Source organism: Oreochromis niloticus, linkage group LG7, assembly GCF_001858045.2.
Source record: "Oreochromis niloticus isolate F11D_XX linkage group LG7, O_niloticus_UMD_NMBU, whole genome shotgun sequence".
NCBI classification, from domain to species: Eukaryota; Metazoa; Chordata; class Actinopteri; order Cichliformes; family Cichlidae; genus Oreochromis; species Oreochromis niloticus.
Window position 1 is genome coordinate 1,611,370 of NC_031972.2, and position 14,530 is coordinate 1,625,899.

At 41.0% G+C, this 14,530-nt stretch overlaps 1 protein-coding gene and 1 pseudogene across 1 annotated transcript in view; both read right to left on the reverse strand.

The window, feature by feature from the left end:
• Window positions 1-3,139: 3,139 nt before the first annotated feature.
• The window catches only part of lamb4 (laminin, beta 4), a 76,129-nt gene continuing 64,738 nt past the window's right edge, over window positions 3,140-14,530 (reverse strand). The window contains exons 32-38 of the mRNA XM_019361994.1: window positions 13,740-13,937; window positions 13,158-13,302; window positions 8,141-8,348; window positions 7,084-7,219; window positions 6,829-6,996; window positions 6,525-6,678; window positions 3,140-4,020 (exon numbers count right to left, since the gene is read on the reverse strand). Coding sequence (XP_019217539.1) covers window positions 3,881-4,020; window positions 6,525-6,678; window positions 6,829-6,996; window positions 7,084-7,219; window positions 8,141-8,348; window positions 13,158-13,302; window positions 13,740-13,937 — 1,149 coding nt within the window. The 3' untranslated portion in view covers window positions 3,140-3,880. The remainder of the gene's footprint in view (window positions 4,021-6,524; window positions 6,679-6,828; window positions 6,997-7,083; window positions 7,220-8,140; window positions 8,349-13,157; window positions 13,303-13,739; window positions 13,938-14,530) is intronic.
• LOC112847624 (uncharacterized) lies at window positions 5,433-5,549 on the reverse strand (annotated as a pseudogene).

Sequence of the window (14,530 nt, forward strand, 5' to 3'; positions counted from 1 at the left end):
ACTAAACATCATGTGCCTTGAGGCGACTGTTGTTGTGATTTGGCGCTATATAAATAAAATTGAATTGAACTGAATTGCTGGATACCATATTTCTAAGATTTTCAGGGCCGAGTACAATAACCTCAGTTTTATCTGAATTAAGAAGCAGAAAGTTAGCGGCCATCCAGCTCTTTATGTCTTTAAGACATCCTGCAGTTTAACTAATTGGTGTGTGTTATCTGGCTTCATGGACAGATAGAGCTGCGTGTCATCTGCATAGCAGTTAAAATGTATACTATGTCTTCTAATGATGCTGCCTAAGGGAAGCATGTATAATGTAAACAGAATTGGTCCTAGCACTGAACCCTGTGGAACACCATAATTAACCTCAGTGTGTGAAGAGGACTCTCCATTTACAGAAATATGGTATCTAACCAGATTCTTACTCTGGATGGCATTACCTTGGCCTCCAGTAACACTGTGAGGAACCTTGGAGTCATTTTTGACCAGGACATGTCCTTCAACGCACATATTAAACAAATATGTAAGATTGCTTTCTTCCACTTGCACAACATCTCTAAAATTAGAAATATCCTGTCTCAGAGTGATGCTGAAAAACTAGTTCATGCATTTATTACTTCCAGGCTGGACTACTGCAATTCATTATTATCAGGATGTCCTAAAAACTCGCTGAAAAGCCTTCAGTTAATCCAAAATGCTTCAGCAAGCGTCCTGACAGGGACTAGAAAGAGAGAGCAGATTTCTCCTGTATTGGCTTCCCTTCATTGGCTCCCTGTTAAATCCAGAATTGAATTCAAAATCCCGCTCCTCACATACAAGGTCTTAAATATAGGAAATTATAGGACCTTGTAGTACCATATCACCCTATTAGAGCACTTCGCTCTCGCACTGCAGGCCTACTTGTTGTTCCTAGAGTATTTAAAAGTAGAATGGGAGGCAGAGCCTTCAGTTTTCAGGCCCCTCTTCTGTGGAACCAGCTTCCAGTTTGGATTCAGGAGACAGACACTATCTCTACTTTCAAGATTAGGCTTCAAACTTTCCTTTTTGCTAAAGCATATAGTTAGGGCTGGACCAGGTGACCCTGAATCCTCCCTTAGTTATGCTGCAATAGATGTAGGCTGCCGGGGATTCCCATGATGCATTGAGTTTTTCCTTTCCAGTCACCTTTCTCACTCACTATGTGTTAATAGACCTCTCTGCATCGAATCATATCTGTTATTAATCTCTGTCTCTCTTCCACAGCATGTCTTTATCCTGTCTTCCTTCTCTCACCCCAACCGGTCGCAGCAGATGGTCCCGCCCCTCCCTGAGCCTGGTTCTGCCGGAGGTTTCTTCCTGTTAAAAGGGAGTTTTTCCTTCCCACTGTCGCCAAAGTGCTTGTTCATAGGGGGTCATGTGATTGTTGGGTTTTTCTCTGTATCTACTGTACAATATAAAGCACCTTGAGGCGACCGCTGTTGTGATTTGGCGCTATATAAATTGTTTTGGACAACAAGGTGCATCTGGTGAAGTGAATGTGCTGAAAAGTGAGCCTTTACAACATAAATAAAATTGAATTGAAAATTGAATTTACATGAACAAATTGGAGTCTATTAGATAGATATGATACAAACCACTGCAGCGCAGTACCTGTGATACCTACAGCATGTTCTAATCGCTCTAATAGGATATTATGGTTGACAGTATTGACAGAAACTCTGTGTAAGGCCCAGGTAGACAATAGATGATAACGAATGAGACTGGTTTTTGAGTTTTACAGCTGGGGTGGGCAAGGCCGAGCATCAGGCTTTCAAATGAATTAAAAGTCTGTCTGGGTCTTTGGTTGATTAATAGGCTGGTGTGAAAAATAGCTGCCACACCGCCCCCTCGGCCTGTGCTTCAAGATTTGTGATGATTAGAATAACCTAATAACCTGGTGATATTATTTAAACTGACATAATCATCCTGCTGCAACCAGGTTTCTGTAAGGCAGAGTAAATCAATTTTTTTTTTTTTTTTACCAATTATTAAGTCATGTACTAACTGAGACTTGGAGGAGAGAGACCTAATATTTAATAATCCACATTTTACTGTTTTACTCTTTGGTGCCGTTGAGGACTCTGTATTGTTATTTCTTTGTGATTTTTGTGTTTATAATTTTTTGTTAAGTTTTGTTAAGTTTTCTGGCTTTTGCAGACACACTCTCTAAGGGGTCTGGCGTTTTGAGGGAGGATACCAGGAGGAGAGAAACAACTCTGCTTCCTGGTCCCAACTCTGGATAGTCACGTTTTGGGGGGTTTATTGAATTTGGTGTAATTTCTACAAATGAGAGCTCCTCCATCCAAAGTGGGATGGATGACATGCCTTCTAACAGGTTTCTTAATTATCTATGAAGCCCACATAGTTTTTTTTTTTTGAAAGAGATGATTTATCTAAGCTGGTAAACAGGGCATTACAATAATCTAAATGCAAAGAAGAGAAGAAATGTTAGACCTGTTCCTTAAATGGAAGAAATAAGAATGAGAAAACGATTTTACAGCCCAGAGAAGAATCAATTATTACACCAAAATTTAGTAGTTAAACAAAAAGAAGTAAGGAGCTGACTGTTGTTGGATTTAGTTTATAAGGGCTATAATTATGGTCTCAGTCATTCTGGCAGTTAAAACAAGGTAACTACTAGAGAGCCGATCAGTAACCTGAGTTAAGCAGTGGACTAGGGTGGACAGTGTATCCAGCTCATGAGGCTTAAAAAAAACATGTACAGCTGAATGTCATCAGCATATAAATAATGACAAATGTTATTAAAAGATTGAATAATGCCAGTTAAAGGAAGCAGAAAGTAGAAAGAAAATAATGGACTCAGAACTGAACCTTGTGGAACCCTACAGGTTAGAGATGCAGTGTGAGAGGTCCTGTCAGTGGAAACAAACCCAGTCTAACGGGAGCCAGAGACACCAGGCAAACCTTTTAGCTTATTATGTAAGATTTCATGGTCAATCACGCAAAATTCATTTTACTCATTACTGTAGTTAAGTCATTGAGTGTAACTGGAGCAAAAGAAATAAACGACTCACAGTACTGAGGACCATCTTTCATGCCCAACACCTTTTTTAGATTAGAGATTAGATTAGATGAAACTTTATTAATCCCTCAGGTGGGTTCCTCCGGGAAATTCAGTTTCCAGTAGCACAGCACCGAAAGAAGTTGCTTGTTACAGATACAATAAGGGGAATAAGAGTAAGGATTAAATATATATTCTCAGAATGGTTGAGAAATGTGTTACAGTCATTATCAGAAAGAAACAGCAGGAGGAAGACTTTAGTGCTCTCATGCAGACTGATGCATGGTGTCAGGGTGGATGGTCATGTCCTATAAAAAGTTCATCTTACATACGTGACTACATCAACGAGTAACTGAAGGAGAGGAAAGGTAATGAATTGTTATCAGTTTCCCCAGAGATGATGGAGAGAGACTCCTGCATCGCTCAGGGATCTGTGTCTAAGGTCAGATTCACAGATTTAAACCAAATCCAAACATAAATATAACAAGTCTTAATATTTGTTTTATCCAGAAAGTTTTAATTGGATATTTCTGTCATATCAGGCCTGAAGCTGTTTGATGAAGAGTTTATTACAGAATAATTGAAACTGCTCATCTATGTTGTTTTCTGTCATCATATTTCAAAAGGCATGTCTTCATTTGTATTGTAGCATACTGTATTTAAAAGAAACTCAAAACTTCAACAGAAAAACTTTAAAAAGTTTGAAAACTTGAAACAAAGAAAAAAAAACACAAGTACAAACAGTGAATAAGATTCAGATTAAATTCAGCTACAGCAGATTCTGAGCAGTACTGCTGTTTGCAGTACTCACTGGTATTTATTAGCAGTATTACAGTATATCTATCCAGTACACTCGGTGTATACTTGTGCTCGAGTTGAGATTTCCTGTCGAATCGACTCAGCCGCCTCCAGCAGGTCGGACACTTCAGCAGCTTTCTGGTTTCTTCTGTGAAGCAGCTGCTGGATCTTCTGCTCCATGTCTGCAGAAACACAAAGAAACTCATTTTAATTCATATATATATATATATATATATATATGTACAGTTATGTGCAAAATAATAGCAGTGTTTTTAAAACAACAGAGGAAAAGTTCCATGTTCCTAATAGGATTTATTTCCATATATACAAAGCCACTGGGAGCCGTGCACATTCAATTCCAAATGAAAACATGAACAATTTTTTCTTTTCTTGTCTTTTTATTTCTACTGAATATGAAGAAAAAGACTATTACATGTTTTTTTTTCAGCAGTGGTACTTAATCTGGCTTCACATAGGTGTCTTCTGATTGTTGAAGTACTCACAGGTAAACTGAGACCTTTAATCTCTCTGGAGCTGATCACTGGATTCTTCTTTGCCATTCTTGTCATTGTATGATCTAGGCGGATGATAGTATTCCTTTTTCTACCACGTGTTTCAGGTTTTCTTTCCCATTTCAAAGCATCTGAGATCGTTTTAGCTGAGCAGCCAATTATTTTCTGCACTTCTTTGTATGTTTTCCCTTCTCCAATCAACTGTTTGATCACAGTTCTTTCTCCCTCAGTAAGCAATTGCTAAAACCAGCAGGTAAAACATCTGCTGACTTCATTCCTTAAATAAGGGCCATCATTGCCACCCATTTCTTCACAGACTCAATGATCTCCCTAACTGAACTTCACACTGCTATTAATTTGAACACATCCCTTTCACTGAATGGGTCAGTTACCCCCAATTAGCAGCATGCATGTCATGTGTGTTAAGTCTGTTGGTTGGCCATTACTCTGCTACACCTAATCATGAATTTGTTGCCATGTTGTATCATCATTTCTGCCAAAATCAGTACTTAAACACAATGATAATGTTAGACTGCTATATATATATATATATATGAAAGACATTTTTACAAAGCTCAGCGATTCCTTCTAGTATCCCTCTACAGAGGGACTATCAAGTGTGTCCCCAGCAGCTGCATCACTGTCTGGTGTGGTACCTGCACCAATACCCTATCAGATCCCAATACCCTACAACAGATAGTGAGAAGATCACTGGAGCCTCTCTTCTCTCCATGACAGACACTTATTGCACCCACTGCATCTGTAACGCCACCAGCGTTGTGGAGGACCCCACACACCCACTCTTCAAATGGTAAATGGACTGGTTCTTATATAGCGCTTTTCTACTCTGTCTGAGCACTCAAAGCGCTTTACACAACTAATTCATTCACCCAATCACTCCCATTCACACAAGCACTTCTTCTAAGCTTAAGTGCTAAGTATCCAACATTCATACGCCGATGGATGCATCGGAGAGCAACATGGGGTTAATATCTTGCCCAAGGATATTTGGCATGCAGACTGGAGCAGCCTGGGATCAAACCACCAACCTTTGGGTTAGTGGCTGATCTGCTCTACCACCTGAGCTACAGCACCTGGTACTCCCAGGTAGTCTCCCATCCGAGTACTAACCAAGCCCAACCCTGCTTAGCTTCAGAGATCAGAAGATCGGGCATGCTCAGGGTGGTATGACCACAAGCTTCACCCTCGTGCCTTCTGGCAAGAGGTATCGGAGCACTCGGGCCCTCACTGCCAGACTCAGGAACAGTTTCTTCCCCCAATCTGTCAGACTCCTGAACTCTCAGTGACTGGACTGACACACACACACATATCTTCCAACGCGTCACTGCCAAGCACTTATCTGCAGAACCTCATATACACACATACACACCTTCATACACCAAGTGACTTTTTGCACAATAGTCTTTTGCATGTTTCTTTAACTAGGGTGACCATATTTTGATTTCCAAAAAAGACGATACTTGGCCCAGTCATGAAGAACTTTAATAATACAGTTTGCTTCAAGAAAATGTTAACATATTTAAATGATGCTTTCTCTGTGTGGTTATTATAATTGTGAAATTAAAAATATCATAAAAATATAGGCTTTTACATTTCAACAAGTGCAAAAAAAAGAGGACGGTTGGTCACCCTACTTTAACACTGTTGTGTCTCAATTGTCTTGTGCCTGTATCGTTGTGTTCTGTCTGGTGTTGCACTGTCTTTGTTTTTTGTTTTTTTGCAATTTTTTACATATAAATAATATCACTCGGTTTTCCTATTTTCATCTTCATATTATTAACCGCCTTCGTCCTTCACTCATTCCAAACAGTACCGCCATACTTGTCAATGCTCTTGTCACATCTCTTTTCGATTACTGTAATTCTCTTCTCTGTGGTCTACCTCATAAACCTCTACATAAATTGCAGTTAATTCAAAATACAGCTGCTCGTATTGTATCCAGAAATAGATCCACTGAACATATAACAGCTGTTCTTAAACAGCTCCATTGGCTTCATACAACATACAACAGTTAAACACAGAAGCAAAGCTGTGATGGGGACAGAGATTTTACTTTGTCCAGGAACAACAGAGATGACATTTCAGTGCCTCAGAGTTTATCTGAAGGTCACACCTATCACACCTCAAACACACCAGCAGGTCAGCGGTCTGACCTCGTATCTGCTGGAGTTTGTCCTCCACTTGTCTCTTCATGTCCTCAGCTTCCATCATGATGTTCTTCAGTCGACCAGCAGCTTGACCCTCGACCTCCTGATTCTGTTGTTTTTGCTTTAAAACCTCAAACTGCTTCATGACATCATTGAGCTCCTGTTTGACAGAAACAGTGTTCTGATTCTCATCTGAGAGGTGAAACTGAAGACAGAGACTCAAAGTTGTGTGCAAAGTTCAGAGTTTTACACAGATTTTTCTTATCTAAAAGCCTCAAGCACATATATATGTGTCTGTTGCTGTTTTTACCATCTCTGCATCGGCGGTCATGTTGAAAGCACTCTCTGCCGCCTCTCTGGCTTCTCTCGCTGCCTCTCTGTTCTCCTCAGTTTTATCCTTCATAGCTTCGATCTCTTTCCACAGATCTTCGGTCTGAATCATGAGCCTCGCCTCAATGTTGTCCAGTGTGACTTCGGCCTGAAACAGAAAACAAACACGAGCACATCAGCATCAGGCTGAACAAACGTCTAAGAGATCATATGTGAAATATTTTGGATGTTTTACATCTCGGATCCTGTCTTTGGTTTCATCTTTGTTTCTGCTCACTCTCTCCAAGAGGTTGTTAGCTTTGTCCTGAGCTTTGTCTGCTTCATAAATATCCTGAATGATCTTCCTCACATCAGTGTTCTCCATCTGCTCCCTAAATACAATAAACAAAGACGATTAAGGTTCAGAACATGAGGAGGACAAATATGGACAAATCACAAATCAGAAAGGAGGTAAAAAAGGAGGTAAAAACATCATAGAGCAGCGACTCTCAGACTCAGAAAGCTGATCCTGCTCCTGCTGCCGAAGATTCGAAGGACCAGTTCAGCACTGAAAGCATCTCACTATACCTGAGAAAAAAAATCTAAAACTCATGAAGAAAAATAATGTTTCATGCAGTCACAGATCAGCCGTGGATGTGTCCAAAACTCCTCAGTGTTTGTCTGAAAGTCTAAAAGTGAAAAATGGCCTCTGATACTGTTTGAAGTCATCTTCACAGTCATGGTATTATATTGTTCATGACATCATCAAGCTCCTGTTGGACAGTGTTGTAGAGAGAAGTTGTGTCCTTACCATTTCCATATTGAAATGTTATAGATTCTTTCATTGGTGACAAAAATGGGGGAAACACAGATGAGAGAGAGCAAATGATCTAAAATCAAAAGAATAAACATGGAGGTTTCTGTGGTAAAGTCTTAACATGGGGATGACTCACTGCTGGAGCCTCTGCTGGATGTTAGAGGAACTGCAGCTGATGGTGGTTTTAGGGTAGGGGTGGGCAACTCCAGGCCTCAAGGGCCGGTGTCCTGGAGGTTTTAGCTATCACCCAGGGTCAGCACACCTGAATCACATGATTGGTTCATTACGAGGCCTCTGGAGAACTTCAAGACATGTTGAGGAGGTATTTAGCCACTTAAATCAGCTGACATATCTAAAACCTGCAGGACACCGGCCCTTGAGGCCTGGAGCACCCCCCCCCTGTTTTAGGCTAAAGGTTGTATGTCATTTATTTTCTAGTTTCTAGTTTTTGGTTTGAATTAAAATTTTACGTCATTTTTATGTTCTCAGCACTGACTTGAGGTCCCGAGCTTCCTGCTGCAGGTCTCTGGCTGCCTTGACTTTCTTGTCCAGGTTGTTTAAGTCCTCCAGGAGTCTGGTGGCATTTTTCAACAAATTACCGACGTTACTGATTATGGACTGGATGTTAGCAGGTGACTGTGGGAGCTGGATTCTCAAAACAGCTTGTGCCATTTTCTCAGTGTCCTCTGGAGGAACCATGTCATCTGTCAGGGAGGAAATGTGAAGAGCAATGAAAAGGTTTCCTGCAGAGAAACAACACATACTCACATAGAACAGCATCACAACAGCACCAACGTACTCTGTAAACCCATGTTCTCTCTCTCTGACTTCAAAGGATCCATCCTGTACTTTGTTGCCATCTGGTGGCTGCTGGTTCAAAATGGACATGACATCAGTGGTTCCCAAACTTTTTTTTGCCAGACCCCCCTTTGTTTTACAAGAAAAATGTCCCCCCCCCGACACAAACACACACAAACACAAACACATCCTCCAAACACACACACCCATATTTTGCTCCATTGCGGTTTATTTCACACCTCAAACATTTAGTAAATGATTAAGCAAATACAAGTAAACGGCAATAAATTACAGGTAGTAATAAAATATACTACTAACTCTTTTACGCTGCGTCCACACCTACACGGGTATTTTTGAAAACCCAGCTGTTTCTATGCGTTTGGGCTTTTCGTCAACACGTAAACAGCGTTGCGATTCACCGAAAACGGAGATTATTTAAAACTCCTTTTTTGCGTTTATGTGTGGACGAGGATTACAGAGTTCGTCACGCAACGTCAAAGGTATGTGCCTCTTTTCACGTCACGCTGTGCGCCACGTTATTGTTTACATGAGATGAATTGCAGAATGGCAGATAGAGACAAAATACTGTTACTGTTAATCTGACTATCTGCAGGTTTTACACGCTTACATATACACATGCAGTTACTGTCCCTGCATTTAGAAAGGCAGAGGCGTCACGGTGTAATTATTTTACATGTAGTTGTTTTTTTCCCTGTGTAATAATATTCAACATTGCTGTCAATACATTTTTCAAAAAATGCCTCTCTGTGCAAAATGGGTTTAAACACATAAACAGCTGTGGGATACTGTTTGTCCGTGATTTGAACCGGGGGAACAAATTACGGCAGGATCAGCCTGATATTATTTGTATCCCACTGTAACTTTACTGCATAAAGAGCTAACATGTCCAAAATGTCAGGAGTAGTTATTACAAGAAGTGTTTGTGAACTAAAAATCAAGAATGTGGGATACTGTTTGTCCGTGATTTGGAGAGCCCAGCGCTGCTCCCGACGCAGGGAAACTAATTTTGCAGGGGAGACCTACCTTGGCACTTGTGCAGGTGAAGCCAAAGGGAAGATATGCTTCACCATATTTTCTAGTCTTTGGCTTGGAAGGAAGTTGGTTTGGAAACATATTGATGAAGCGATGCTTCATCTCCTGCTTTGCGTTTATGTGGGAGCCCCGTCAAAAACCTGTCCACAGTGTCCAAGTGCTCTTCTTTTTTTTTTTTTTTCATACTGCGCCCCCCTGCAATGGCTCTGCGCCCCCCCTAGGGGGCGGGCCCTACACTTTGGGAACCTCTGCACTACATGTATAAAGGCTAATTTGAACCATTGAGCCCTGTTCTTTATAACTGCCACAGATTTAACACTGCCTGTGAATTTGGATTGAAGAAATGCACAAACCAAAAATTGGCAAAAAAACACCAAGCTTAAAAATTCACAATGAAAGAACAATATAGTATCTACAACTGCTTTAACATTCATGTAGATACTAAAATGTCTCAAATAATTTTACATCTTTAGTATGTACAACTGGATGCTGTAGCTGTTGAAACAGAGACCCTCAAATCTGAAGTACTTGACTCCCTGGTATAACTATTAAACACACAGCTTAAAGCAGATAACTTGTAAGCTGGAGAGGAAATGGCATCTTACTAATTTAGAAGATCATCATTTAGCCTGGAGAAATAGTTTGTTTTTTTCCCACACTATGTAATATATCTAATCTCCAAAAGTTGATTCTGTTTATCTGGATGTAATGTTCTCAGTGGGAGAAACGTTTCGTCACTCATCCAAGTGACTTCTTCAGTCAACTGTTCCGATATTCCTGACCCATACGGGATCACTACAGGTTTTTGCTTAGGCAGCGGTTGTCCTTCTCTCCTGGATCGGCTGGAACTTTCTTTAGACTCCTTCCCAGCTTTGACAAATGTCCAACTGGGATAACCACATTTACTCAGGGCCTTCTTGATGTGATGTTCTTCTGCTTCCCTGGCCGCTGGGAAGCTGCCGGGAAGGCGCCTAAAGAGAGCTCCAGCCGATCCAGGAGAGAAGGACAACCGCTGCCTAAGCAAAAACCTGTAGTGATCCCGTATGTGTCAGGAATATCGGAACAGTTGAGATACATTTTTTCTAAACACCGCGTCTCTGTGGCTTTTAAACCCCAAAACACACTGTACCAAAAATTGGTCCACCCCAAGGATCGGGTCCCCCAACACAAACAGAGTAACATGTGTACGCTGTTAAGTGCCAGGAGGACTGGCAGGATTTATACATTGGGGAAACCAAACAACCTCTGGACAGGAGGATGGCACAACACAGAAGAGCTACCTCATCAGGCCAGGACTCTGCAGTGTACACAGAGCACCTGTATAAAAAAGCCCAAAGCCGACTGTACTTCCTCAGGAGGCTGAGGTCTTTTAACATCTGCAGGAAGCTCCTGAGGATGTTTTACCAGTCAGTGGTTGCTGGAGTACTTTTCTATGCTGTGGTGTGCTGGGGGAGCAGTACAGCAAAGAAGGACTCATCCAGGCTGGAAAAACTGATCAGGAAGGCTGGCTCTGTGGTCGGCATGAAGCTGGACACTCTGGTGTCAGTGGCAGAGAAAAGGACACTAAAAACATTGCTGGACATTATGGACAGTGCTGGGCATCCTCTGCACACGGCCATAAACAACCAGAGGAGTCTGTTCAGTGACAGGTTGCTTCTCCCAAAGACAAGAACCAACAGACTCAAAAACTCCTTTGTCCCACACGCCATCAGACTGTTTAACTCCTCTCTGGAGAGGAGAGGGAGGGGAAACAGGAGGACAAAGGAGGGGGGGACAACTAAGCTGTAGTGCCTCTTCACTTCACTGTGCAATACTTTTTGTGCAATACTTTTTGTAGTCATAGTCACCGGTGCAATAGACTTCAATACTTGAAATGTGCAATTCCCTTGTATTCTTATTCCTATTTATTCTATTTATCCCTTTCGTATAATTTATTTATATATGTCTCTGTATTTATATATATGTGTATATATAGTATTCTGCTCACGTTCTGTAACTTCTGTCGGTGCTGTGCTATTGGAAACTGAATTTCCCAGAGGAACCCACCCGAGGGATTAATAAAGTCTTATCTTATCTTATCTTATCTTATCTTATCTTATCTTATCTTATCTGTATTTACACCTACAGGCCAGTGGACACTCTTTCAATGATGAGGATGTACACATCCTGGACAGGGAGGAACGCTGGTTTGAGCGCGGAGTCAAGGAGGCCATTTACGTGAAAAGGGAAAGACCATCTCTGAATCGAAGAGGGGGCCTAAGGGTACATCTGTCACCATCTTACAATGCTGTGATTGTGATTGTTGATCAATGGTCATGAGAATTTGCATAATCATGATGAAGGAACTGACCTCCCAGCCCATTGTTCCTTCAGTGGGCTGGTTTCAGTCATTATGCAAATGTACTGTTTATAAGATTGGGGAAACCTGCAGTCAGCTGAGACTGAAGAAGTCACTTGGATGAGTGACGAAACGTTTCTCCCACTGAAAACACTACGTCCAGATGAACAGAATCAACTTTTGGAGATTTACTTACCTGGATTATTGAGAATGCATCAAAAAATATATCTAATCTTTGCACAACATCTCTAAAATTAGAAATATCCTGTCTCAGAGTGATGCTGAAAAACTAGTTCATGCATTTATTACTTCCAGGCTGGACTACTGTAATTCATTATTATCAGGAAGTCCTAAAAACTCCCTGAAAATCCTTCAGTTAATCCAAAATGCTGCAGCAAGAGTCCTGACAGGGACTAGAAAGAGAGAGCAGATTTCTCCTGTATTGGCTTCCCTTCGTTGGCTTCCTGTTAAATCCAGAATTGAATTCAAAATCCTGCTCCTCACATACAAGGTCTTAAATAATCAGGCCCCATCTTATCTTAATGACCTTGTAGTACCATATCACCCTATTAGAGCACTTTGCTCTCACACTGCAGGCCTACTTGTTGTTCCTAGAGTATTTAAAAGTAGAATGGGAGGCAGAGCCTTCAGTTTTCAGGCCCCTCTTCTGTGGAACCAGCTTCCAGTTTGGATTCAGGAGACAGACACTATCTCTACTTTTAAGATTCAAACTTTCCTTTTTGCTAAAGCATATAGTTAGGGCTGGATCAGGTGACCCTGAATCTACCCATTACCCTTTTAAAGAACAACTCCCTACTACAGTTTAAATACACTGGATGATCCATCAATTAATTTTAGAACTGGTGAAGCCTCTTGGATGAAACATGTTCACAAACTTAAAGATGTCCCGTCGCTTTCTTTCCAAACTCCTTAGACTTCCGTGACCTGACTGAGGACCTACACTGAGACTTATCATTTAGTTCTATTTGTCTACTATTTATATTTTATTCTGGCACAGTTGGTGTGCAGCACCCACAATTTTATTGTACAAGTACAATAACAATAAAGGGCTATTCTATTCTATTCTATTCTATTCTATTCTATTCTATTCTATTCTAACTCTACAGGACCTCCACATTTGTCATTTTATGTGTGCTTATAAATGATCTGAATGACTGTCTCTTAAATCTGTTGATTTCATTTTTGTGTCCATGTCTCACTGATGAAAGTGAGATGATCTGATGATCTTTGCAGGCTGAGAAACAACACACTGTACATGACTGCTCAACAACAATAAGTTAATGAATGTGGAGTGAGCACTGACCCATCAGGTAGTCTTTGACTTGCTGAATAAGCTCTCTGGGTTTGCTTTTCTCTCTCTCACACGAGTTTGTGTTGTTGCTGATCTGGTCCTGCAGATCTCTGGCCCGGTTTTTGGCATCCTGAGTCGTCTGATTGGCATTATTGATCTGACAAAATAAATCACCATTTAAAAGATTTAGTTTGTGGAGAGGGATGCGAAATATGACATTATGGTAATTGGTCTACATGTAAGTTTATAATGCTACAACACTAGCATCTGCCATATTAAAAACATCTGTGTGAGGAAGGAAAGAAAATGTGATTTGAGTCATCAAATTGAAACAAACATTTCTGTTTGTTCATCCAAAAAAGTGAAACAGGAAGAGCTCTAGTGTTCTGTCGATCACACACAAATGTCAAAGAAATGTAGATGCAAAACTCACTGATACTGTCTCGTCAAATGAAACCACAAAACATCACCAACACACTTCCACACCAATGTGGTGCTTGGTTAGAGGTCTGCAGGTTTAACCTGTGTTTAAACCTCACCCCACTCCCATAGAGGTTCCCTGAGCATTCACCAGTGTTTCCAGTCTAGACCTACCTTGTTCCTGGTGTCCTGCAGTCTGGAAGGCAAATTCACGAGCTGGTCTTTCAGCTTCTCTGCAGTCTCTGAAGCATCCTCACTGACAGGAACAGCTCCTTTACAATTTGGACCTCCGCACTTCCTGTTCCCCAGATCACGCCCACAAAGAGCTCCAGTACACCCTGAACAGTCCTCCAAACCTGGATCTCCACAGACCTTTACCACACCACAACAAACTGCTTAAATGGCATTCACATTTACCCAGCGGTTAGTGTTGATTTGATCACATGCAATCAGTGATTTGCACAGCAGCACTGAGACACCAGGACAATCAGCTATTCATTTAATCCTGCAGCTACTCACGTGATATATTAGTCAGATGACCTTACAGTTCAATGTTTACATTATAGGGTTTTTTGTTTGTTTGTTTGTTTGTTTTTTGACAAACTGCATCTGGTTGTTCTAGATAGGACATTTTCCATCAAAGAACAATTTGCATGTTTACATCATCTTATCTTGATTTAATGAAAGGTAGGTTTGGTGTTGGTGATGTAATGCCTAACGTCATTGGGCCAAACCAAATTCATAGGTTTGTTCTTTGTAGAAAATGTGCCAGTGGTTTTCAGGTGTACCTGTTTGACCTGATGGTACTGGCTAAAACAGGTGCGGTTTGCTCAAGGCAAGGAGACGCTTGACATTTTGTCTTAGTGTTCGGTTTTTCTAACGGAGAATGCGGTAAACTAAACATGTCTGCTGAGTTTGGCATCATCTCTGATCTGCTGACCTGTGATTATGATTTAAGTACCTTG